Source organism: Vidua macroura, chromosome 5 (genome assembly GCF_024509145.1).
Source record: "Vidua macroura isolate BioBank_ID:100142 chromosome 5, ASM2450914v1, whole genome shotgun sequence".
In the NCBI taxonomy this organism is placed as follows: Eukaryota; Metazoa; Chordata; class Aves; order Passeriformes; family Viduidae; genus Vidua; species Vidua macroura.
This window is the reverse complement of record NC_071575.1, coordinates 51,526,470-51,553,788: the sequence shown is the minus strand read 5'-3', so window position 1 is coordinate 51,553,788 and position 27,319 is coordinate 51,526,470. Positions and strand designations below refer to the sequence as shown.

Genomic DNA, 27,319 nt, shown 5'->3' with positions numbered 1-27,319 from the left:
CTTCTGTTCAGCACTTACTGCTGATCCTTGTAAAGCTTTTCCATAGGTATTAAATCTCCACATCACAATCACTAAAAAGTTGATGATAGTAAATTAGTTGTTTTCTTCTTTTTTTCTTTTTAAATTCTCTACTCTTCTGTGATTTCTTAGGAGGAAGATCACTAATCAAGTTTTCCCTGTCACACATGACTTACAGCTTTGTAAAGAAAAAAGCTTAACCTGATGTTGTTTATTAATATCTTACTTTTTGCCAGAGATACATAACATCTTTTCCACACTTGACCCAGTTTGAATAGGCAGGCTATATGTCTTTTGAGTCTGTAGCTTGGATTATAAGAAAAAATTAATTAGAATATGGCCTTTGTCTGAGAGAGGAACTGACACGCATTTATTAAAATCTATAATCCATCACAGTTGAAGATTATAGAAGATTTTTTTATGATTCTTATTTTTTTTCTAGATCAGAACCAATATGTGTGAGTAAAGAGATTATCTTAAGCACTTATGTTTTAAATAACTTGTCAGCATGCTAAGATGATGAATGTGATTACAAACATCTCTGGAAGAAACTTTGAATGACAGCTGATTCCTTGGATTACAATTTTAAAATGTCTGCAAAACATTTAGGTTGAAAGGAACAGTTATGTCAAGATGGGATTTTAGAAAGGAGGATTCCTTTTTTGCTTTTGGTCCATAGATGCTTGAAAAAACATAACAAAATTAATTGGTCAAAAAATTGCTTTGTATATACAACTATATGAAACAGTAAATACATTAGCAGAAGGTAACTTCATGCTTGTTGTTTGATATGTAAGGCAACAAGCCAGTTTTCCACAAGAAAGAGCTGAATAAGTAGCACATGAGATGCTAATGTGTTGAAGTGCAGAAGTACAGTATCTGCTAATAAGGTTACGGAATATGGTTTGCAATTGGCCATAAAATCACAATTAACCTTTCTGGTATGTACACCCCTAGAGATTAGAATATCAAAAAATTTTTCTATAATTTTTGAATAAGAAGGGGGAAGTACCTAATATTGCTGTCCTTGTTAGCCTAGATGTGCAAATGGAGTCTGTCAGCATATCTGAGTGCTTTAGAAGAAACAGTAAGGAACCCTCAGGATGCCTGAAAAAGAAAATAATCCATGTTGCAAAGCAAAACCATTAAACACCTTTGTATACACCACAGTTGTGCCTGAACACTCTGACGAATGTGTATGTGTAATTCTTACAAAAATGTGCATCATTTGGGGCAATGCACATTTTTAACTCCTGTCAACCCCCAAACTCTGCAATTTAAAATAGTTCTTAATCCTATTTGTTCACAGCACTCCGCTAGGGATACACTGCATTTTTGCTTGCACTATCACTGTCTTGTTCTTCCTGAACCTTCAGAATTACCAAATATGCAACCCTAGCAAAGACCACAGGATTAAAAAAAAAAAAAAAAAAAAAAAGTGTAAAACCTAAATAAAGATAGTTTAGCCCAGAAAAGTAGGTTCCCTCTGAATTATTTAATGAACTAATTATATCTTTGAACTAAAGAAAAGAATACTTGTATCTACAGGCACGTGGCTGAGCTACCTGCACACATCCTGAGAAACTTCCTAGAGAAAGCAGCTGACAGGAGTTAGGAAGAATGCCATAAAGTCTTGTGATATGGGAGGGGATGCTAAAAAGGGAGCTAATGTGGATACTGTAGGAGCAGAGATTAAAAAAACAAAAAAGTTTTCTATAAATGTCTCCTGAACTCATGGATTCCATAGGAAGAGCAGCTGTCTGCAGATCAGCCTTAATCCTTGTTCTTTAAGTAAAAGCTCTCCTGCATGACTGTGCAGACTGTTTACTCTACGTGGAAGACTACTAAGCACAGACTGGAATATTTATATTTATTTTTGCAATACCAGGGTAAAAACAATTTAACAATGCCAAGTACAGTGTTAGTCTCATAAAAAGTTTTCATTTCAAAACAAATGATTTCTAGTTCCCACAAAAAGTTAAAATCACATGCAGCTATATGAAGGTAAATTGCTTAAGATGCACAATTATATATCTGAAGACTTTTTTAAAGTAAAAACATACTGACTACATCATTTTAACAAGGCAATTACACAGAACTAGAAAACTGACTCTGTAGTAAAATATAAAAATCTACAATTATAAATATAAATTTGGTCCATGGATCACTACAGAAGTAGCAGTATTTACAGTATCAGATTACTATTCTAAATGTCTAACTGAAGTCTTAAAATGTTGAATGTTATGTAGAATAGTATCTTATTTACATTCTACTATATTAAAAGTTGCATTTCTAGCAAATGTAAATTGTTATAAATACAGCAAATAAACCAAATACTAAACCCATCACATGTTTGTAATTGAGGAGTCCCTAACATCTATAAATATGGTAATTTTAAGTTAAAAGTAAAGCCAGATAAATCAAAAAACCTAATACTGAAAAAACATACCACAATTCAATTATTAGAAACACTGTAAAAGTCAATCAAGTTAGTCCAGATGTAACAATGTATTACAAGAAATCTTTCAAGAAAGGCACACATTGTTAATGATAAAAATTCCACAGTAAAGTCGTATATAACAGAAATGACTTGGTTTGAGCAACAGTAGGGGTCTGATTATATATATACTGACTGGACAGATTTTCCCCACCCAAAGTATAAAACTGAAAATAAAAACTCCAGGTGTGATTGGTGTGCTGCAGTGATGTGTATGTTTGATTTGATGTGCTAATTAAACTAAGGATTCTAAACTTTCAGCTGCATTTCCATCAGGTAAAGCTGAGCCATTACTGTCCATAGATGCTGAAGGGTTTTCTTCTTGTCTTGTGCTGACAAGGCTGAGAATAGCTTTGTACAGAAACTGGTACTGTTCCTGGAGGAGAAAAGAGGATACACTCAGGATGTTGGCAGAAATAGTTACCTTGTGGCACTGTTACTCAAAATTAATTAATGGCTGATGTGTCAGTCTGTAAATGTATAGTGCTCCAGAATTTATCGTGTTACTTAGCAGCTTTATTATTTTCTGACTAATGGTTTCCCCTGTACACAATATAAAGGACATCAACAGGGATTACAGTAAAGGTAGGGGAGAAAATTGAATTCTAAAAGAAATACTATATGCAAAATATGATCCTTGTTAAGGTCAATTGCAAGTTTGGGGACAGGATTATTTGTCTGTTAGCTTTTTTCTCCTTTTTTTGTCATCTGAGTTCTTTCCAGGAATGTTTCTTTTTCTACAGCACCTCTGGAAGACAGTTGTGATTAATTCATGCAGAAACTAAGATGCAAATAATTCAGTAATGTTGCCCTAAGATCTAATGTCACACATAGGGAAAAAAAAGTGCACATTTTGCTTATTACTTACAATGTCTGTAAAGATTCCAGGCCTCATCAGATTTATCATCTTTGCTACGTGGTAAACATCCACTGAATTCTCATTTTCCAGTTGATGCATCAGAGTTGTTAATGCACAGAAAGTGCCTGCTGTCACCCCTCCATGCCTTTGTAAAGTAAAACAAAACAAAACTCTAGAAACTGGGTCAGGTTTTACAGCTGGAAAAATACAAATTCTAGGGCAAACTGGTAAGATGAATCTCTGTCGTGATATTTACAATATCTGAAACAGGTCTGCCCAGCACTGGCTTAAAAAAAGCTTTCACAGCACCTGGCTACAACTTCTTAGAGTTATTTCTCTTCAACCTTCTAATAACCGAATGCTGAAGGCTTTGGGTCCTCAAGTCTTTCAACTTGTTGGGTTTTTTTGCCATTATTGAACAGTTGGAGAAGGACATGGTGCCTCATCTAAATAGTTAATCCTTTCAATAAAAGGCAATGATGTCTTAACTGACTTCCCCTCTAGTGACCTACCTGATAACCATCTAGAGTATCAAAATGATAAAACTGAAATGAAATATTATAAAATAAAAATGTTTCTCTTGTTGATGCAGCTGGAACAGAAGCATCACCACTACTGTTGAGTGCAGACTTTGTGCCTTGTTTCAGCTGCTTTCACTCAGTGAAAGGATGGTTTTACTGAAAAACATCAAAACAAACAGGAAAGTGCAGTTCTTACTCATCATGTACAATCATGGGCCCATCACGGTTGGAAGCTTCCTCTTTGATGATGCTGATCAGTTCAAAAGTTTTACTAATGGGACTATCAGGATTTGGCCATTTGGGACACTGAAAATGCCTCACTTCAAGTACATAGTCATCCTAAATGATTAAAAAAAAACAAACAAAAAAGTCATAAATCAATTTTGTAAAAGATTTACTTTCTTTATTCTTTTGCTTCACCTTGTTCCAGCTCCATCCTCTAGATGCAGAACTCCACTGCTATGGGGGTTCCATTACTACATTCCATATTCCCCATTACTCCCTCCATAAATGTTTCTAGGCCATGGATTTTTTTATTAGTAATTTAGCACCGAAAATGTAAAAAATGTGGGCATTACCTTTAAAAAATCAAGTCCTGAGTTATATGTTTATGACAATGTTACCTGTGTAGCTTCTAAAATGAAGTCTTGGATTATGAGCTTCTCCTCGTTAGACAGACACTTATGTTCTTCAGCAATCATAGTGACTTTGAAACTCTCACAGTTTATAGACTCATCTTTGTTTGGCCAGTACACAAATTCATCTTCAGCCTCCAGGAAAAAAAAAAGCAAGAACAGAGTCATAATGGTAAGCTCTTAAAATACAAAATCCAACATAATAAATAATATGTCACATATAATAATCACATACATAATCAATCCAGCTATCTAGATTTAAATTGACAAATCAAATTTTGAGTGGGATAACAAATGCAAAGTGATGGTTTTCAAACACCTCTGTAGTGATTGATGTACCCTGTGGACCTATATAGCAATGAACCTGCAGTGCTGCATTGTGCCATATATCCAGCCTGGCCTTTAGGCTGTGCTGTGCTGTGCATAGCTCATGGTCATATGATAAATTTAGCTTGTGTGTTCTAATGTATGTGTGGTCTTAGGATTATCTGAAAGTGCAGAAAAAAGTTCATGGGAGCATCATTTCTGTCTGACAGCAGAAATGAAGAGAGATTTTTGTTTTTTAAAGAAAATCCTTTAATAGTTCGAATAACCAACATGGTCAGATGGATAGGGAATCCTCCTTGTCATGTGTCCTGCCTGCCTGTTGTGTGTGTTTCAGGGAAAGTGGGGTGCATTGCAGTTGTGGTGGATGCAGAGTTCAGAGAGACCATGGCTGTGTGCTGGGTGAGTACCACTGCTGCCTGGTCAAGCTGACAGGGCTTCAATGCCCTTCCTGCACACCCTCCTGCAGGAACTGGGGCCCCACGGCCTGTGTGCCCACCCTGCTGGCAGTGCTCCTGGCCACTCCTGCTCCCCACAGGCTTCTCTCATATCTGAGTAATGCTTGGCCACTGGTTCTCCTGGTCCTACCCAGGTCTCCCCAGCTGCTGCTGTGTGAGAAACAACCTCACACTTCTGCCCTTACCTAGTAATGACTAAAGCCATACTGCAACTAAGAAGTCATGGAGCGAAAACTAACCTTGCATAATGGTTACTTTTGCTGTTTGCCTCCTTGTATAAATTGTAGAAGACTGATTCAATACGTTTTCATTCCAGTCACAATCTGCCTAGACAAGGATTTCTAGATTTCTGCTAGATGACTTGGGGATTTTACACTCAGCTTAATTTGTAATTGTTTTTTGCAGAATCCAAGACATTTTCTCATATCCTGCATGTTTTAAAATGGTAATACTAATAAAATTCATACATAAACTCATAACAATCAGCCACAGAACTCACCATATTCTGGCTATCAGGAAGCATGACTATTAACTGGGCATTATGGTCCCATATCATTCTCCAGAAATCCTTGATAGTGTGTAGTAAGGGATGCTGAGTAATAATAAATTCATTACTTTGATAATAACCCTGCAAAAAAAAAAAAAAAAATTGACAGATTCAGAATTGCTGCCAAGCATTAACGCTTAAGGGAAGCTCCTAGTGGACAGAGCAAGAACCTAGAAAATACATTACACACTTGTTCCTTTTTTGGCTTCCTGCAAATATTAGAAAAATATAAAACTTCCACTGAAATATTTTCCATGTAAAAAGAATAGATTCAATTACATTGAAAAAAAAATTAAGACTTAAAAAACATTGCTTAAAAAAAGGAGAAAAGACATCAGAGCAGACTCAGACAGCCCACTCAGAATAAAAATATATTAGCCATAATTCCAGAAGAGCTGACTACCTGACCAAACAAACGAATACTTGAAAGATCTGCAAAAATCCCAAGAAGTTTCTTAATTTGTACAGATACCTCAGATCAATCTCTTACCATGAAAGGTAGTTCCTATGCAGTAATGCTCCTAAAAGATATTGTACACATACCACTGCACAGAGCTTTGTCATCTCTTTCCTGAATATCTAGGAGGTATTTACTCCTCCCTCTCAGATATTGAAGGAGGAAAGAGTTGAAGAAAACCCAGAGAGCAAAAAGATATTGGAAAGCTGATGAACTCTGGTATCTTAGGCTATGCCAATTGCAAAAGCACTGTAAGATGAGCAGGTAGGAAGGCAAACCACAATACAGCCATTAAAAACTAACTTGTTAGTTAAAACATTTAGACATTTAGTTAATCTCAAAAGATCTTTCCATAAAGCATTTAGGTTTACCAGTTTTTAAAACTATGATGTGATTTCTGTTTCTACAGATTGTTAAAGTGTAGTGAACTTAACCAAACCTAAAACCAGTAATAATGGTAATAGTACTTCCTGGGGGAAGTAATTCTTTTAGGCAGAATGAATGATGGAAGAAAGGAGCTTTCAAAATCAGGATTGTGCCACCCTAAATCAGCCAAATGGCTGCTCTGCAAACAGCTGTTCATTGTTTTTCACCAATATATTAACTGACTTACCATAATATAGGAAGCATTGATGTAGTCTGTGCCTTCACCAGATAGTGATGAGATACCCACTCTAGATCTTTCCACTGTAAAAAAAGTTATGAATTCACAAGCATGTTGCAATGACTCTTATAATATTATAGCAATTATCTCACATCTCACAGTAATGATAACACTGGGCTCCACCAGTTGGGACAAAGTGCTATCCAGCCATCTATTTTGTTTTTCTATGTGTAATTCTTAATTCACTTCTTCACTGTAATGTTTTTTACAGAACATTGCTCCAAACTAATGCAGATGTCTTCAGTTTTTGTTGAGGATTTGAAGAAGCTTACCAGGAATGATAGATGAGGTTCGGTTCTTTTCTCTGTTACACTGTTTGAGTGCAGTTGAATAATCACACTGCTGTGTGTTAGACTGGCTCAGTAACTGAAACAATGAAGTTAAAAAAAGTCAGATAACTGCAGAAAAGCCATTCCTTCATAAGCTGCATTAAACAGAAGGGTGCATATATTGCAGGTTTGCTCTCTCTCTTAACTTTAGTTATCTAGTTATCTGTCTAAACTACTTAACACGTCACCAGAATATTTTTTCTCCACTCTTCTTAGCAGTTCAAATTATTCTTGAATCCTAGATCAATAACCATATCTTTGAAGGGGAAGTCTGACATATCGGCTAGAATGGTATCTTTCCAGACTGCTGTTTTACCTTTGAGATCTTCCTGCAAAGTAATGTAGTTAAATTTTCCAAAATCTACTTACTGTCCTATTTCTCATGATCTCTTTTTTGTGAATTTTTTGGTAGATTCCTTGTTTAAGAGCATGTAAATAATTCTGTCCCAATTGACTGCATTAATTTGATAAATTTAATCTTAATTTAGGCTCAGCAGTTAAATTTTAGGTAGAGAAAGCTGATGAAAGTTGTGTTGAGATACCTACTTTTAAGTCATTCAGGTTTACAAACCCAAAGATTTTCACACTACAATCTCAGAGAGCTCACCTTGAATTGTTTCTCCAGTCTGGTCTTTCCTGTTGGTCCAGGTATCAAGAGAGCATTAACGTAGGCATGAATGTGAGTCTCAGGGACTTCTGTTTCTTTACTGAGTATTGCTTCAACCAGTGCATCATGAATGAAGATGTATTGCTCCTAGGAAAACACAACCAAACATCTGATTCTCAGATTCCCCTGGATACCTCTGGTTTTGCTGCCACTTCTGATGTGGTCAGTATTTTTTCACAGGGGTTTTCTCAAATGTGATTCTCTATAGTGAAGGCTGTCCCTCTGCAGTGGCCGTACACACATTACAAGCACAATTGACAATTACACTTGCAATACATACATACACATATATATGTATTATTTAATACCAAAGCCTCACTACCTGTGATATCTCACGTTAACAGAATAGAAGTAAAAATGCAAGCACAGCCTTAAGTAAAATTTTCAAGCCAGTCCTACTCCTGGTTCCTACTGCTATTCTCTGTTTTCTCTCTCACATTCTTTGGAACAAGCGCCATAGCTGTTGATTAACTTTTTTTTTTATTGAAAGGCACTGGGGGATCTAACCACCTGTTCTTGAAACCTGAAATAGACTTTCAAATGCCCTGCTGTTGCCCTTATTGTTTTCTCTTGGTCTTTCAATAGTCTATATATAATCTTCAGTTTAAAGCACCTATATATAATTTTTGTCTGAAATAGCTTTTTTTCGCATATTTTATTGCCTAATATAAACTGTTTGATGAGGTTCAGTGAAGATCTGAACGCCTGACAATGGTGCTTCCTCAAAAAGCTCAGTGACAAAAATACAAGTCCTGCCAAGAAAGCACTGCTGCAGGAAGCATGATTTATACAGGCTTCCTTCTGAGTCCTCCTTAATAAACAGAGAAGAGCCCAAGGAAAGGTAATTTCTAATACACTGCTCTAAGTGTGCCTAGAAGGATGTCTCTATAAAACCAAGGGAAGCAAAAGGGAAAATCTAGTCTGATGACTGGTTTCTGTCTGGTGGTGCCAGAAAGAGCATTGCATTATCTCTTGTCCTGCAAACAGAAAGTTTGTAATAGTCCCATGCTATTTATATTTTATTCTTACCTCAGTCTGCACCAAGTAGTTCCTTTGGGTACGTATGTGTTTTAAGAATCCAAATATGTTGACTGTCCCTTCATGCTGAATTTGCTGCAGCATGCTGTCTAACACTATGTATGTGCCTGTCCTTCCAACACCAGCACTATAAAACAAAAAAATGGTCTTGAGCCTGAAGTAAAAATCTAATGGAAAGAACTTTTCCATACACATAGCTTTTTCAACAAACTGCTGCAAATGGAAGATCTCCCTCTACAAATGAATTTATTATATGATATATTTTGTTAAAGGTTCAAGGCTGATAGTAATCTTTTACTTTGTACAAGAAGAGACCTAAAAACCATTTTCTCAAATGGTTTTTAAATTATTGGCTGAAAGAGAACTAAGGGATTTCCTGCAGGTCTGCAATTTTCAGCCTTCTGATATTCCTTAGGGTACTTTGCCAAGTATATCTAGAAAAGGTGGTATATGTCAGCACTTGGACACAGTTAATATGTTCAAATTCTTCTATGTTGAAACCCCATTTAAAGCAAAAGTTGCATTATGCAACCCACTACAGTACAAGAGATTTCAAAGATAAACCCCAGGAAATGGCAGAACTGTTGAGAGTATATCTGTAAAAGAAAAAAGCTTAGTGCTCTTTAGACAAAGTTAAGATGGCATGCAATTTTTGAAAACCTTTTTAAAAATAGGAAATAGAGAAGGAAGTGTTAATCAACTCATTCCTGTTATGATAACAGGAACTGACTAACATAGTATAAAACCAGCTGTATCATAAAATGGGAGAAAAACTTTTTTCTTTTATAAAATATCTGGGTAGGAAGTACAAGGTCAAGAGGTCAGTTTTTGTTATCTAGTCATATATGGGAAATCGTCAGATGTAATTCTGCTCTAAGATATGAAGGAACATTATGTATACTGTACATGTAACTTGAGAGCAGCACTGTGCTGGGTCTGCATGGTCCCCTGTGGGCAGATCCAACTCAGTCCATACATGCTAATTCAGTCATCTCACTTCTGCCACAGAGGGGGCACAGAGCATAGGTAGAGTGAGATCAGATTGCTGTAATAAACTGTCTAAATAAGTATGATATGAAACTCAAAGATCCAGGTTGTTATTACCCTGTTAGACACAAAGAAGTACAAAGATTACCAGACACCATCTGTACTTGTTACGAAAGAAAAAACATGAAAAGTACCAAATAAAAACAGCTACAATAAGTTCTATGAATCTCATCATTTGTGTCTTCCATATAGCCTGTAAATATAAATAAAGTTTATATTTCAAACATGAGATGATTCCTTTGAAATTCCATAGTGCATGTAGTCAGTTTAGCTAAAAACTATACAAAACTGCCTACAGACAGAGGTAAGTTATACTTATGACCCAAAGGAGAGGTCTGACTGAAGCCACACAACTTACCACTGTTCACTTCTTAAAAACTCAATTTAATTGACTCCTACTGTATTGCTGTTATCTCAGCAATCTCAGACTTGACATTTTGAATTTCCCCAGAACAGGCAGGATGTAAATAGCAGCAGAACAACAAGATATGGAATTTTCATTTTCCAAGCTAAAAACAGATGTCAGTCAGATTAGATCATCCCACAAATAAAATATCTTCATTTGCAGCATTTGTGAGGCGACTTTACCTGTTGGCTTTCTCAGTGTCAGCTCCAGAAGGACAGAATTCATGAGGAGGTTCTCTTTCCAAATGTTCCATCAAAGGTGAGGTACTACAGTGGAAAACCAGAACCTGCTTATATATTTTACAATAACCCGGTCCTTCATGGGCATTGTGAAGTCATTCCAGGCCCTACAAGCCCTTTTTAACCAATTTTCCCTGAGCTGCCAGTTTTAGTGAGCACTGACAGAGCACCTGCCTGCACACTGCGGCACATGCAGACCTCAACTGTTCCCCAGAATGCTCCTCCATTGCAAATGAGTGCTAGAGCCCAGAGAATGTTAAAGACAGCAGAGTTGTAGTTCAGCCAGGAAGAGAGTGAGTCTTCTCTTGTGCTCAGAGCTCCTCTTAGGATTACAGAGTATCCCTGCACCAAAGAAAGCATGAGCCAAAAGCATCCTAACAATATATTTGCAGAAATGAAACAATTATCCCCACAGGTGTATCTGGTAAGCTCATAGCATTCAAGATAGCAGTAGAGAAATGTGAAAAAAATAGAAGTAAAATCAGTTTAGCAAAAAAAGAAAAAAAAAAAAGAAAAAAAAAGAACATGGTGCAGAACAGCATCGTCTTGTTTATGGAGATTTACAGATTTACAGAAGTGGCACAATTGATTAGTTTGCCTTATGAAGGAGAGAAATATCAGATAAGAATATCAACTGAGAAGTTAATCTTACTCCATCAGGAATCATTAGATGCGAGAGTGAAATTTTGCTTAACCCACCACTGAAAAATTCTTTTCTTCTGCAAAACAAAAGTGGAGTGAACCTTACAGCACTAGAAACCACACCTGCAATGAACCACAACAGGCCCGACAGCGTGGCGCTTCGCATGTGATGCCTTCCGCACGAAGGTGAGAACGGGCAGGGTATATTCTGGAACACCCATGTCAGGCCACTGGGTATAATGGTACTGAGTCACTATGCGACCACTGGACCTCCCTTTCTGGGAGCCCTGCAACAAAAAAACAATTCCACATGTAAGCAGCCCACATCTTCCTTCATTTTATTTCCATACCTGATAGTTGTTGAACTAGTACTATCCCTATTTAGTTCAAAGCATGCCATCTGGCTCTAATATTCCAGCCTTCAAAGAGAAGGGGAAGGACCAGTGCTTCTGTCTTTCCAGCTTGCCCACTGAGTGGAAAAATGATCTGACACTGTCTCAGAAAGCCACAGAGAAAGATTAAGAGCACTGGAGGGTAACAAATTACAGCTGCTCTCAAGAGTCACCAGCTCTTCCTGCCACTCTGCTGCTCTGAGTGAACAGAACGAGTAGGATTCATCTCACCCAGCTTTAGTGATTTACAAGGTAAGTAACCTTGTGTAGGCTGCTTTTCTAAGTTCCCTTCCTCCATGGCAACTCAGAGGCAGGGATGCTTTTAGAAAGCAGGTAATCTCATTCAGAGATTGGTTCCTAAAATAGGCAGAATAAATTAATTGATAGTAAATGCTGAATGTTATGTATTAATTATGCAGGGAGGGTGAGAGGCTAGATGTCTCAGACATTTATGTGGCTGGAATAAATAAAGTTTTCAGAATTCTCCTCAAAGTAACTAACATCACCCTGCTGAGCTGAGATCATGGTGGTTCTGCTTACAATAAAACAAAGTGTGTATTCACCTGTCTTTAAAAAGGAAAATGGAGAGCTGAGGTGGGTAATTAAACTCATACCATATTTTCTTCAAGTTGCTCTCTTTCTGAAAATGTATCGTCCTGCTACCCAGGCAGGCAAAGTCCACATCAGCTCTCCAATGTGATCACTGCTTTTTGCCTGATGGTCCTACAGCTTTCTGAGTTTGTTTATCTGGCCAAATTAACTGAAGTTGATGAGCATCTTGCTGGCTAAGATCTATAGGACTCAGCTTTACATATACAGCAGGAAAGAGTTGTCAACTGCCTTAAAAATATTCTGAGCATCTTTTAACACTTCCTTTTGCCCACTTGTGTTTTTAGGATGCCACAAACCTTTTTGATCTTGGTGTTTCTAAGAGTAAAATTCCTCACAGTGTAATAGGCAAGTACATGAACACTCCTCTGAGTAACCAAGAAGTTCCCATATTCTTCACTACCTTCCGCAGGCCAGTACTGGTCACATTTTCTCTGTTAGAAAGACATTTTCTCTGTTAGAAAATTTCTCTATAAATAATAGAGAAAAAAAAAAAAAAAACAAACCTGTAAAATGTCAAACTAGTAAGCTGAAATGTTCAAATTTAAGAGCAGAGTAAAGCACAAAATTGTATTGGGACTTTCAATATACCCAGTTTATAATAGACATGATCTGTGAAGGAGAACAAATAACAATTATTTTGTGCCATAGAGGGATAGATGTGCAAAGATGCTCCTATTTGGAAAATTCAAAAAAAGAGGTTTAAATCATACTATCAGAGTTAAAAGGGTCTAATATTGTGGAATTTTCCATTCTATAGACACCCTAAAAACTAAAGAAAATAACATGATCTATAGGAAAAATAGGAATACATCCAAGTCAGTAGAATTGTATGTGGCTTCTGATTAGTTGATAGTATGGGCAGAGTATATTTATATGTGGTAGCAAGGGCAAGAGTGAGACTGTGTATGGCTAGAATATACAGGAGAGATCTGTGATATGTCCAGCCTTTTGGTTGGGTAGTCATACAGCCTTCTCTAAGGGTATTAGAAGTGTGCTTATTTACAGCATGGTGTTGCAAATGAAGTGGTGCTCCAAGTCAGCCCTCATCTGCAATTGCTGTGTCTGTATCAAGAGATACACAGGTGCTTTATAGGTTGTATGATAAGATTTGCATTCATTTTAGGCATTGCTGCCAGTGTGTGGCAAGTGTGATGCAATGTGTCCTCATGTGACCCCAGGGTACATCACATAATCAGAGAAACACACACCCTGTGATGGGATTTGACCTCATTTGGTCACTGGACAAACGTGTCTCTAGTCATGTAGTAGGAAAGGAACTGTGAATACTGCAGGATGTTAACATGGAGGAGACAGTGAATATCCAGGAAAGTTCAGTTGAACTATGTTTTTCTTCTTTCCAGGGTCCAAGGCAACCCTGACAAAGTACAAGATGGCAAGGAGATAAGCAGATTGGTAGCAGAACGTGGGCTCAAGGCCCACAGTCTGTCCACTCATATTATATACAAGTAGTCTTTTTTTCAGTATAAGATTTTTTTCTTTGTGGTTAGAACATGGTATTTGCAAAACTTATTGAATATTTTCATTATTTTCATGCTACAAATCCTCAACTGTATACTCCTGTAGCCAATCCAGGTACAAGCAACTACTACAAACTATTGCTTTTTGCTCAGTAATTGACTAAACCAGATTTTAAGAAGAAAGACAGGAGTTTGCTACAGGTAGATCTACCAAAATCAAAGAAGTAAAAAATGGACAACAGTACTCATACCCTTCCTTTCTCAATGAGATTAGTTATCATCACAATAACTTCCACATTATGTTCCCATATCATTCTCCAGAAATCTTCTGCTGTTGATTTTAGTGGCCCTTGAGCTGCAATGTAGGCTTTTGGCTTGTTGTAGCCCTAAATTGAAATATAAGAAATGACACATTAAATCACTGTCCATGAGCAAAAGGAGTTTGGGAGTTTGGGAAATGTACATGACATTTAATGTATTTATTTTTAAAGACTCTGAAAAGCTTTTAAGTGCTTTTAAATTTTTAACTATTGACATTGCGGAAACCCTGTGGTATCAGATGATACCACATGAATACAACTGTTGTATGAATACAACTGTTATGACAATGTTTATCATTCCAACAAATAGGATATGTATGTTCAAATGCCCATGTTTAGGCAGAACATTGACATGACAGTGATTATGAGACACACAGAGATGTGTTGCAAAAGCAGTTTACAAAATGAATCTTGATCATTCACATGTAAATAATTATGTAATGAAAACTGGTAATAGTATCTTGGTGAGGCTCTGAGCCAAATGACATCTTCCTCTCATGAGATTACCTCAGATGGAAGAATTAACCACTCAGATGAGATATACTTCTAAAATGACTTGGACATGACAGGACATTTTTTCTACAATAATGCCCCTCGTTAAGCTGCAGCTGCTACAATATCAAGATGGATTCAAGAAAGAATTGGCATTTTACCTTTGCTTTGACTTTGTAGGCTTAACTTAGACCACAAAATTTTTTAACAGAATCTGTAATATTGTGATACTTTTTTTGAATTAAATCTATGCATCTCCATACATAATTTTTTTACAGAAAAGGCTGACAGATCAATAGGCCAATGGATAGAAAAAGGCACTTACATCGACGTAATTGGCATTAATGTAATCAGTCAGTTTTCCATCCTTTTCAGCAAGCTGTGCTAATTTAACCCTAGTATGATCATCTGCAGTAAAACAAGGGAGAAAATAAGTAATTTTTGGTAAGAATTATATTCTTTCTCATAAAAATAATGAAATGCATTTTTACGATATATAAGACCAATAGAGTAACAATCACATAGGCAAACATCCTCTCCTTAGGTATGAAACTAAAAATTCTAATTTGCAGAAAAATAAAGAAATGAATCCAAAGTTTGAAGGGATTCAGAATCTAGTGGCCTGTACAGCAGCACCTGGGGTCATTTTAGCCACTATGACATACTTCCCCTATGGCCTCGAGCTGCCGCTTGTAAAGGTGAATAGATCTTCCATAAGTCCTGTGTCATGACTACCAAATCTGCACAGTGGGACGTCTCAAAATGACAGCAGGCACCAGTGTTAAGGAACTTTAATTCCAAGTTAAAAGAGTGGACTCTGAAGAGCAATGGACTTTGAAAACGCTGGTCATCTGAAGAGTCAGCAGTAACTACATCAGGGTGAGCTGAAGTGTTCTGTAGCCTGCACTGATTGTAAGAACTACACTTGAGTCACTTACAGAGGACAATTCTTGCTACTTCAGCTGCCCTAAGCTGCCTTCTGCACTGCTTTTTAATAAAACAACCCCTGGGCTAGCACCTTTTGTATGATGAGGTACAAAACACAGTGGCAAAGGAAAATCCCTGAGTTTTTGTCCCTTTAGAGACATCTTTAGCCAGGGGGATTGGCATTTCTTGTTGCTGGTTTACATTGTCTTCTGCCTGACATCTGACTCTGTTCTGACTTTTTTTATTAAGCTTTAGTGACACTGAATGCTGAAGATGTATTTAATTTAGAGCTTTCTTGTAATCAGAACAAAGTTGAAATGGTATACAGAGTTAAAAAAAAAGTATTGAGACACAGAATGATCAAAAACCCAGAGGAAATAGCTTGAAAAAGAAATTAACAAAACTGAATAGATGTGTCTCAGAGAAGAAAAATCTGAGAGAGTGATGCAATAGGCAAACAAGCGTACTGGCTAATGAAGCTGTTGCGTTACGTTGTTGCCAGGCATAACACAACATAAAACCAGAAAGTTTGTTTATATTTGACAGTAAATATATCCAGGGATTTTGAAGCTCATAGAGACAATAAATCACCATTATTCTAAATCAAAGATGGATTAATTTTGACAATCAAAGCTTCTGTAGCTTTCTAATGGCATTATAACGAAATCTCCCAACTCCCTTTGGGTTATTGCAGAAGACACAAATATATCTTGCTAACACATGCTCACCAAAGCAGCAGAATGTCAGAGGACTAACTTGAAGAAATGTGAAATCTGATGCTAACTCCTTTTCAAGGAGCACTTTGCTGATCAGTAGCTGGAGGTTTCAGTGTAGAAGTATTTTTGCTCCCACTAATAACATATAAATCTGTATTTGTTTATGATGATTTCTCACACAAAACAACAAGTGATGCCATTACTTACAAGCAACAATGTTTATGTATCGATTCTTATTCTTGTTGTCAGGGTGATTAGAGCTGTCTGATGTAATACCTAGATCTACAGTACAGCTCTGGATTTCCTGAAAAAAAAAGTATGTCACACATAAGTAACTATTAAGACACATAAAATGTCTTTAAATACAATAAGCAAGCATGAAAATAACCACAACCTTATGCCCAATTATCTATGATATTTTACAACTACTTCATTGCTAAAAAAAAATTTCAGTGAAATAATTACTTACCTGATAAAACTCTTTCAGTGTCTAATGAGGGAATGAATGCAAAAAAAGTAAAAGAAATCAAATTCCACAGCACAGAACAAATGGATAAGTGTTTATATAAATTGCGATTACTATATGAAAAACAGTTGTGGTCATGCAATATATCCATAATAACAATAAAACTGAATATTTTGACATAGGTCCTAACGGAAACAAGAGATAATTTTCCCAGTTAAAATGCTGGCATCTGTTTTCCTATCTTTAATGTTAAACCTTAGGCCAGTGAAAGCTTGTACATATGAGCAACATCACAGACTTTAGCCAGATTATCTATATATGTAACAGTTCACTGGAATTTTTATGTGTCCTTATAAATGCATAAGTTTCTCTGGGGAATGCCTTTGCTCTCTTTGCATTCAGCTGCAAAACCTCCACTGAAGCAGGACTGTGTGCAGTTCAGCCAGCCTCAGAGCACTATGGGGAAAGGCAGAGCTACAGCCCTCACTCAGGCTGCCAGTGGTTTCACAATGACGCCAACAATTTTATAAAAAGAGAGACAGGCTTGATAAGACAGGCACAAAGTCTGTAAGATTCACAAAATCCATTCATTTTATTGATTACTTTAGCTGTCAGGAAACTGAAGCATTTATAAGGTCCACACTTTTAAACAGCAAATATATTGCCATCCCTAAAAGTACTAATAGTGTTTCCCAACACTCTTTATAATTTGTTTTAATGTCAAACACCTTAATCTACTTAAATACATATTTGAAAAATTCTTTTCAGTTTAAAAATTAGATTTTAAATGAGTTATTTTGCAGTAATATAAAAAAACCCTTGCTACCCTCCCAAAAATAAATCGGAACCACCCTTGTACTCTTCAAATATATGCTAACTCTGCAAAGACAATTACTATATTTCAGTTTTTTCCAATCTTCTAAGTTCTCTATCAGTAGAGAAAAGAACTGAACTACTTCTGGGTTAGTCCATAAAGCCAAAAAAGGTCTCCACGAAACAATGAGGATGCTGATTTTTTTGTAATAGTTAAAACTAGCATGAAAAAGTTCAGATGGTGCAGCTGTAGCTCAGTGATATGCACTATATTTGGTCTTTAGATCACTGCCATAATTAGGAAAAGTAAAATGATAGGAAAAGATCAATTTAGAATGAACAATCTGATTTCTGTATTGCTGTACTGACTAATGCTAAAAGAACTTTGTATCCATTGTATTTACATACAGTCCTTCGACATCTGCTCTTATTAATAGCTAGTCAAGCTGGAGTCCAGTTCCACCAGTGCATATGCTCATGTGTAATATATGAATATGTACTGGACATTCACAAGTATTTACAAATTTGGTCCCACAATCAAACAGATATTCTGAATGTTAAATGAATTGAAGAAGAAATGCTGATGAAGAAGGTTGTGTGAAGAACATGGAATTTTTGGTCCACTGGATCACAATACATTGGCTGGGGAAACAAAAGCAAAGCCTAAAGATGCAAAACTTGGAATTTTTACTTTCATTATTGTTTTTGCAACAGGAATATTGCAATCTTATTTTACATTAATATAGATCTGCTAAAATACTTGTTTCCATTCCAATTGACTGATTTTATTAGAAATCTCTTGTAAAAATTGCTAATGGCACAGCTTTAATTAGGTATTTGGGGGTTTTAATGCTTATGTGAATTAAGTTAGAACATATCCGTATTTAAATTGATTGCAATACATGAGTGGGAAAAACAATGAAGAACATTAATTACATATGGTGATAGTAACATTATATGATTAGAGCATATGTTTCAAAATTTTGAAATACCTCTTATGAACCATATACTTTAGGAAAGGAACTGTAAAACTTTCACTACCATATGTTAATCAGAAGTCTTGCCACGTGTACTCATTATTACTTCCATTTTATTTTCTCTGTAAATGGAACAAGCAAATGTGGGTAGCTTCTGCAAAATTCAATTTTCATTAGTATTGGAAAAGCTTTAGATCTATCACTGTATCTGATAAACCATACACATTGTACTACCTTTGCACAGTTTATTCACACAGTTATTCAGTATTTTCTTACAATAATAAACATTCCCATTTGTATTCCACTCCTGATTTTAGGAATCTTCCTAGGCTTTATGCATCAACTCCATACTGGGCTCAAAACACTCACATTTACATGCATTCATGAAATTGGTGCCCAAGTCAGAATGTAATGCCCCAATTTTTGTTTGCAGGCATTTAAACTTAATATTATTTGTACATGCTAATAAAAAGATGACATCATAGAGCCATACCTCAAATTCTTCAGAAAAACCATTACTTGCATGTAAATCTGCAACATGTTTGGGAAAATGCTTTATTGGAATTGCTCCAACATCATCTTAGGGGTGGGAAAAGACAAAAAATATATTTATGTAGAATAAAAAGCCAGTGACATATAATTAAGTTTTTATGTAGGCAATCCACAAAACATCCTGAAATAAAATTCTTGGCATGAACTTTGGATATACAACTCCCAAAAAAATACAACAACCTTTGACGCCATTAACATTTCTAAAATATTTACCTAACACTTGTACATTTCTAAATTATTATTTGGAAAGAAGATAATGAAAATGCCTTGCTGGGTCTTGCTCTGTCAGTAAGCCCCCCAAGTCAAGGTGCTGATTCTGCAAGATACTGAGCTTGTCTGTAAATAGAAGAATGTACAGAATTCCCTGTGAAGTCAAGGAGATATAGGAGGATTGGCTCTTTGCTGCAAGATGTCCAAAGGGAGAGAGCACAGCTCTGAATAATACTGATAAAGTAGGAATGATTAGGCAGAATTGTCTGGGTGCTCCACGCTGATTAGCGTTGCACTGGAACTTGGAGCCACATAGTCCCACACCTACTAAATTAAAGCAGCATTATGCCAGTATTTTCATATTAACTGACACTTGCATGTTTGCATTGCCTTCCAAAAGAAACAGGAATTAATTTCATCTTTTACTGCATTAGTGACTACCTTCCACACAGAATTTTCTCCCAGCTCTCCTTGTGATTCTGTGATTATCTATTGATAATAATCTTATGTCTGACCATGGCAGTACTGGCCACAGATTTTCACATCAGGCTTCATACTTCAAGTTTTAAATGAAATATTTATGTTTAAGACTTTTATTGGCTACCCACAAAGAAAACATCTACACTCTCAAGGAATAAATAATCTTGAGGATTAATGCAACATCTCCATTTTACTTTAGACAAATACAAAAAACCACTTGTGTCTAATATGCCTCAGGAATAACATCAAAAAACCTTTGGGACTTTTAATCTTCTCTTTACTGCAAATATGCTGTGTAAACAAAGTTATCTTTTTGCTAATTATCTGCTAAAGGATGACATTATTTCACTTAATTTTGGTTCTGAAGAATAATTTTTTTGTGTTTTTTTAAAGCCTTTAATGCTTTAAGAATAATTTTATTTCACAATCTGTAATTTCATCACCATTTTGTATGTAAACAAAATGTCAGAAACATTGAACAAGGACCTGTTATTCACATCAACAGATGTTCAGCATTTAGCCCACCTAATAATTTTAACTTTCAGTTACCAAGAATTTGTTGATTTGTACTAAGATCCATCTGGTCTCCCACTTATATGACTGGATCTGAATACAAAAAGTGAATTTATCCAGTCAAGCCTAAGAGAAACTGAGCAAATATGTAATACAATCTTCACATTTTGGAGATGAAACCTGGCATGAAGTGTTTATCCTAATGGTATGCAAACACAAAGCCAGAAGGGAAGGTAAATGACCCAAAAAGTGAGTACAATAATGGAGAAATAAATCTTAGGTTTTGTTTCCTTGCCCATGCGAATCTCCTAATTCAATCACTTCTGAACCCAGGAATGTATTTTATATCTGGATGGCAAGTATCACTTCAAACTACTTAGAGTTTGATAGTGGATCTGAATCCTACTCTGTAATTCGTTACTACTTAAGTGCATCTTTGAATTGTGCTGTGAAGAGCCATGGCATTTTCTGTGAATAACTGCAGATCTCCGATCTTTGCCAATGAAAGGAAGGAAAACTTAATATATAATTCTATGGAAATAAAACTTAATATATAATGAGATCTGTGGAGTGTGCTTTTGGTCACAGCCTAAGAATTAAACTTAGCAGTTGCAGTTGCAAAATGTTCTTCCTGCCTCGTATTATATTGTAATTAGATGCAATAGTAAAATTACACTGTTGACACATTTGTGCAATAGAAAAAACACCACAACTGGTCACTTGATGTCTGTTGCATGCAAAATAAAACTATTTCCTCAGTGCTTGCAGCTTTTTCCATAAAGTCACTGAGAAAAAATTTTCTCTTTAATATCACCATTTCAAAAGGAAAACCTCCAGTTTCAAAACATGCATTTTAGGCACTCAGAATAACTGTAAGTGCAATTATGAAATGGAAAACACTTTCTCCCTGAGGTGAGCTGGTCAGGAAAAATGGTAAGAAAATGATACAGCTGTAGTGCAATGCAGTTAATGGTGGAGAGTTAAAGCAGAGTTTTCCTATGATTGCTGCTTGACATTCATATATAATAATGTTTTCTGAAATCAAGCCATAGCTCTGCTTTTTAACCATTTAGTAATAGGTTATAAATCTCCTAATAGCATCAATCCATACAAGGTGCATTTGAAGGTGTCTACAATTCATCAATGTTACAATGGAAACCCAAAGTTTGGGATTTATTTAATTGTGTTTACTAGTTATTCACACAAAGGCTGATTTTCTTCCTTTAGTCATTCCATGAAAATACATCTCCTTGTATAATAGCACAGTTTGCAAAAATATCGCTTGTGGAACAAGATAAACTTGGCTAATAGGTGAGAATGTGGCTTAGGTCTGCTTCAGAATTAGTCTATTTTGGGTTTAAATAGATGAATTAAATTAATCTATTTCATTCTACACAGACTTAAAAAGCTGGAAGGCTGCATGCACTCCTGTGATACCCTTTGAGAAAAGAAAGGAAACAGTCTTCAAATAAATGTGGTGGATATAGAATCAGAAGATGCTAATAACATTCTGAACTTCTGTATTATTTTAATGAGAGGTTTACATAACTATACCATAGTAATTATGCCAGTAAAATTTGTAAGTATAAGAACACACTGTAATTGCAAGTGAAATGCAGACAGATGAGGCCCATCCTCATCCTGCTGGTAAAAAGAATAGGACATGTTCTACACACAGGTGACAAATCCAATTAGAGGCAGAAATACAACAGAATCTGCTGCTGGTGTAATCCTCTAAAGCTATTTAGTGTAGCTCAGATGGCTACATGAGCAGCCACTCTAGGGAGGCTACACTTAAAATGGCTACAAAGCACAGAGTATCCTTGAGGCAACACTGTAAACTGAAGATATTTCTCTTCTGTGTTACCTACAGAAGAGACTATTAATAACACAAGTCTGCCAATATCAAGTGTACCTGTTTACACAGATTTGTACAAGAGGTTACAAATCTCTGGTTTACAGATGTTACAGTATTTGAAGAATTCATATTGACACATATAAAGCAGCATCTTCCAACAGTTAACACCAATCCACAGAACAGTTGCCAGAAATACCTGAGACTGGGAAGACTGGAGCTGGGGGAGCAGAAATCACTCGAGGTGATGTATTATCTTCTAAATAAAAATGAGCAGTCTGAAAACATTTCCTAGAGAGGAATAAATATACAAAAAATTGAAAAAAAAAAAAAAGAAAGAAAAAAGAAACCAACAAAACCCTACCAAAACATTATCTGAGATGATTTGGAATTCTGGCATTATTGAGTCAGAAAGAAAAAACATGGTTTTGAAAACCAATTTTCATGGAGTGTCAAATATTACTGCTACAATATAAATATTCCCCCAGCACATCACCAAATTATGCATACAACATGAAGATACTACATTACCTCAGCATAATACATAGTTCATGCATCTTTACCTACACCAGAGGCAGAAGATAGAGCACACATCAGACATAGTGACAGCTGAAAGAGAAACTCTGCATCAGGAGCTACTGTAGATGCTGCATAACTCTAAGTACAAAAAATGTCACTGTCTTCCTTACTTATCCAAATTCACTTAAATAATTACTGTTCCCTTTCATGTGATGATGTTAGCCTGAAGATGGAGCAATGTTTGAGATCAGTTCTGGTAATTCACTGGTAGATGCTACTGCAGACATGGAAATGCAATAAAAGACAACATGCCCTGTAACAGCCAAAGCAGTGGCTCTAGAACTACTGTGACTGGGGATAAACAACTTTTCATAATGTAACCGCAACACTGAGGGACACCTTAACCAAGGAGGACTTCCCAAAGTTGACAGACAGAAACAGGGGAATTTCTAACTCCAGGAGATGCCAGCTTTGTTGCAAAAACATTGAAGTATGAATACAAATGGAATCAACCTTAACTATGACTCACAATGCTATTTGTATCTGTGCTATAATCCAGATGTGAAGATAATAGGAATAGCATCTGTTAAGAACTCAAGCTATTCAAAGGAATGAATAACTGATGCTGTAAGCATTGCAAAGCCTCTTTAATTAAAAAATCTCCATATGATTAGACATCTAATAACAATCTTAACTTTGGGTCAGTTAATCTCTCTGAAATATTATTCACTAATCATTAAATTTAAAAAGAAATATATGCCTTATGAAAATATTAATCTCATTTTATATTTACAAGATTCTGCTTCTTCAAATTTGTTGGCTGCAGCTATTGTATGATTGTTTGTTACTTTGTGTAATCACTGTTATTTTAAATTCTGTATAATTCCTATATCGGTGCAGTCATAAAAACCCTCATATAATTGTTCTCAACAGAAATAAATGTTGAAGGTACTTTGAGAAATAGATAGGGAATATGTGGCTGTTGCCACTCTTTCCAGAACCATTAATATAGATAATAAAGATTTTGGTAAGCTTATTTGAATTAAACCCCTGGGAAACATGCCCAAATTCTCGGAATGTGTTGTGAATTTTCTATCAATACAGATGCTCTTAAAACACAAGAAAAAACAGACAGATACCTAAAAAGGAAAACGAGGCATGCAAAATAGTTCTGGTAATTCACATGACAATGAAATCTGAAGTCCAGCTAGAATTCTCTAAAAGCGTATTTGTATTTGTGATGTTCACAGAGAAACTTTGGCTCTGCATGGGATATTTGGAGTAATACTATCTGTTACGTATGTGGTTTTACTTAGAAATGGCAATTTTGGATGCAGACCAAGAACACGTCCTGGAGGAACCTGGGAACACCCTTCTAAGTTTTAGAGTCTCTAGCATCAGAGTTAGTGGCTGCTGAGGTGACAGAGGCTGTCTCCATGTTAGCATAAAACTCAAGAGTTAGTATCAGAATTGTGTGTGAAATATCTGTGAGACACAGGCAAGTCTCCAAGTCTTCAAATCATTAAACAGTTTGGAAAGTCTGGCCCTGTCTGCTGGGCACAGCGAATGCTGTATAGTGTTTATTAAAAACTACACCAACCAAACATGCCAAGCAGTCTGATCTTAAAGCTCCAAACCCAAAAAGTGTCCTTCCCCCAAATGTTTACTGCTTGTGAACAACCATCACATGTAAGGTTTATGGACTAACATTGTTACCTATTTGCTTGAGAAAAGATTGAGCTATAAAGAATTTAATTAGCATCATGACTTTCACATCTAAAGCTGTACTTAAAATGTCCTCATATTATGCCATACACTCATTATCCCTCACTGAGCCAACGTATTTTTAATCTTTAAAAATTAATTGTGGCTGAAAATAAATTACACCCTTAGCACATTTGGGAGACAAATTCATAGCAGTTGACTTAACCTGTAATAAGACTCATAAATAGGCACTCCATCTGCTCCTGCATCAGCACTGAAAGCCTTCATGACTAAACATAATGTTAATACTCACATATCATTAATTATCACTTGTTGTTAATGAAAAAAGTGATGACTATTTCAAACTTCCAGACAAAGGTCCCATCACTCAATAACCTGATTATTTAATTTACACCTTTCATCACAGCACTTAGATCTCCAACCTAAAACTGTAATTTGTAATTTAGACACTGCACTTGTTCAAACACACACTTTTTATATGGGGGCAGTGCTAAACCGCTGAATTAATTACAGTGTCTGTATCTGTACAGCAGCAGCAGCAGCAGCACTTGGGTCTGACAGGAAGGATACTAGATCTGAATGAACACTTCAGTGACAACTACTTGAGACTACAAGACTAAGCCTCAGACTGTGGGGGACATAAATTTTCAAGCATTTGGGCCCCGGGATCTTGGCTGAGAACGTGTGCTTGGCTTCTGCCCTGCGGCAGGGACTGCTCGGAGCTGGGCTGGGGTTGGTGCTGAGGCTGGCAGGAGCGTGGCACTGTGCGCACATGGGACTGTGCGTGTGTGCGGAGTGCCTCTGCCGGGGACTCGGCAAGGGAGCTGAGCTCTGCGACTCAGAGGCACCTGTGAGAGGATGTATTTGGGCTTCTGCTGCTCATGCAGAATGGTCTTAGAGGCCTGATTACTTCTTTCTCTGAAAACTTCAGTGTCTTTTGCGCTCACAGGATTATCTTCCAGTAGGTATTCTCAAACACTTACTAGATTTTTTTAAAATGTACAGATAATTTAAAGATCTGGTGAAGCCAAAGGATCTATAAGTGGATCCTCAATCAATGCCAATTATTCCATTTTTAAATAGGTGCAATTAATTTTTATGTGTTTGTCAAGTGGAATTTTAATTGTCAGATTTTATTAAGACTTTGATATATGACATGGCACACTGTTGAGAAGTTTTTCCTTTATGGATGGATGAGTGTGGCCTCTGTATATTTAAATCTGATTTAACTGTTTCTGCATGTCCAAGTTTAATGATCCGCAGAGAGGGTTCTCAACTCTCTTCCCATAAACTTATTACAGGACTCAAGGCATTAGTTCAAATCATGGCTAAAAAAATGAATATTCTCAGACAGGTATGGTTCAAATTATATAGGGTGATAGAGGCAATTTAAAATTCAAATAACTACTCAGGGTGTTGTCTGTCATCAGGTTGGTAATTTCTGAAGTGTTGCTATCATGAAATGTCTAACAGGCTGCATGACAGGCAGCTGATACTCAGTATGTCTACAGATGCAAATGGACCTGGAAGTGCATTAGCAGTTTGTGGTTCATGTCATCATGAGTTGGTCTTTTACTACAATTCACATATGATTGTTGAAAAAGAATTTTCAATGGTACAAGGCCCACTGATAACTGTCAACATGTTACTATTCTCCAAGATCTTCTTACAATAAACATTATAAAAGCTGATCTGAACAAATATGAATAATTAAGCAAAATAGTAATAATGAAGCCATCAAGAAAAGAAGAGAGCAAGTACATTCAGGTATTCCTGCCACATCTCTGCTGCAAGAACTCAGAAAGTAGACAGATACTGAAAGAAATTGATAGACTCTAGATTTGGACAGAAAATTCGCTCTAAAGCTATTTTAAAAAGTCTATCTGGACAGCAAGGCCACTAAACAGGGCAAAGAATCTCCTTGTTTATTCCACTGTAATCTTAATCATGCTGAAGAGATGAAAGGAAAATGACATTGCTTGAAAATTGCTTGAATTAAAAAAGATATACAAAACCAGAGTAGTTAAAAATTGTGTATTTTCCTACTGGTAATTATTCAATCTTTAGAGAATATTGCCATTAGAAGTTTTAATCCCTGTCAAAGAAGTAAATATCTATCAAAAAAAAGATTTAAATTGTGCCTAATGAGATAGTGAAGAGATTGAGGAATTTCCTCAAGTGCTGATTAACAATTTCATTAAAAAAAACCCCAAAACCAAAACCCAAACAACAGATGGTATGGAATTATTTTTCTGATACAAGTCATTAAAGTGAAGAAATAAATAATTTTGCCTTTCTTTAACCTCAAGAGACTGGAACTTGTTGCTCTTGGTAATTATTTAGTTTTTAGCCAAATAACACACCTTTTGAATATTCAAATAATGAGCTAATAGTGGAAACAACCCAAAGCATTATTCATTCATGTGACCAGATGAGATAGACCAATGGTTTTTCTGGACTACCATTTCAAAAGAAATATGAAATAATTTCTTGTAAACCTAAATATTTTCATGAACTTTAATAAGTGAAAATAATTGGCCCAAATTAGGGAAAAAAAAGGTGCAATATTAAAAGAAACATTAACATCTAAGAGTAATTATTTCAAAACAAATTAAATCTGTTAGAAAAATCTTACAGAGCTTCTACTAATATTTTCCAGGCTTAATGAAACATGCATAGCAATGAAGTTAATAATCTGATTTTTTCCCAGTCTTTAAAAAGAGGTGAGTTTTTTGGCAACTTTGATAGAGGGCCGTAAAGTCCTATCTATGATGCATAGTCTTTATGCGACATTCCCCTGAAATAAGAAATAGTTACTGGTGTTATCATAATGCCAAGAGAATTTTGAGGATTAACAATAAAAGAGCTCCATATTTTATTTTGTAGTACACAAGAAATACAGAAAAGATTAGATTCAAGGCAAG

At 36.0% G+C, this 27,319-nt stretch overlaps 1 protein-coding gene across 4 annotated transcripts in view; it reads right to left on the bottom strand.

Annotated features, from left to right (window-relative positions):
- Positions 1-1,871: 1,871 nt before the first annotated feature.
- Positions 1,872-27,319, bottom strand: part of PTPRZ1 (protein tyrosine phosphatase receptor type Z1) — a 136,599-nt gene continuing 111,151 nt past the window's right edge. For 2 of the 4 annotated variants that reach the window (XM_053977905.1, XM_053977906.1), the window contains exons 14-29: positions 22,351-22,442; positions 19,035-19,120; positions 16,493-16,589; positions 14,968-15,050; positions 14,082-14,216; positions 12,649-12,783; positions 11,472-11,635; positions 9,006-9,141; positions 7,917-8,063; positions 7,253-7,346; positions 6,930-7,003; positions 5,812-5,940; positions 4,519-4,665; positions 4,092-4,234; positions 3,384-3,519; positions 1,872-2,891 (exon numbers count right to left, since the gene is read on the bottom strand). In XM_053977905.1, coding sequence (XP_053833880.1) covers positions 2,751-2,891; positions 3,384-3,519; positions 4,092-4,234; positions 4,519-4,665; positions 5,812-5,940; positions 6,930-7,003; positions 7,253-7,346; positions 7,917-8,063; positions 9,006-9,141; positions 11,472-11,635; positions 12,649-12,783; positions 14,082-14,216; positions 14,968-15,050; positions 16,493-16,589; positions 19,035-19,120; positions 22,351-22,442 — 1,939 coding nt within the window. In that variant the 3' untranslated portion in view covers positions 1,872-2,750. Of the gene's footprint in view, positions 2,892-3,383; positions 3,520-4,091; positions 4,235-4,518; positions 4,666-5,811; positions 5,941-6,929; positions 7,004-7,252; positions 7,347-7,916; positions 8,064-9,005; positions 9,142-10,649; positions 10,734-11,471; positions 11,636-12,648; positions 12,784-14,081; positions 14,217-14,967; positions 15,051-16,492; positions 16,590-16,754; positions 16,776-19,034; positions 19,121-22,350; positions 22,443-27,319 lie in introns of all 4 variants that reach the window. The other 2 variants (XM_053977903.1, XM_053977907.1) reach the window with 2 other exon arrangements.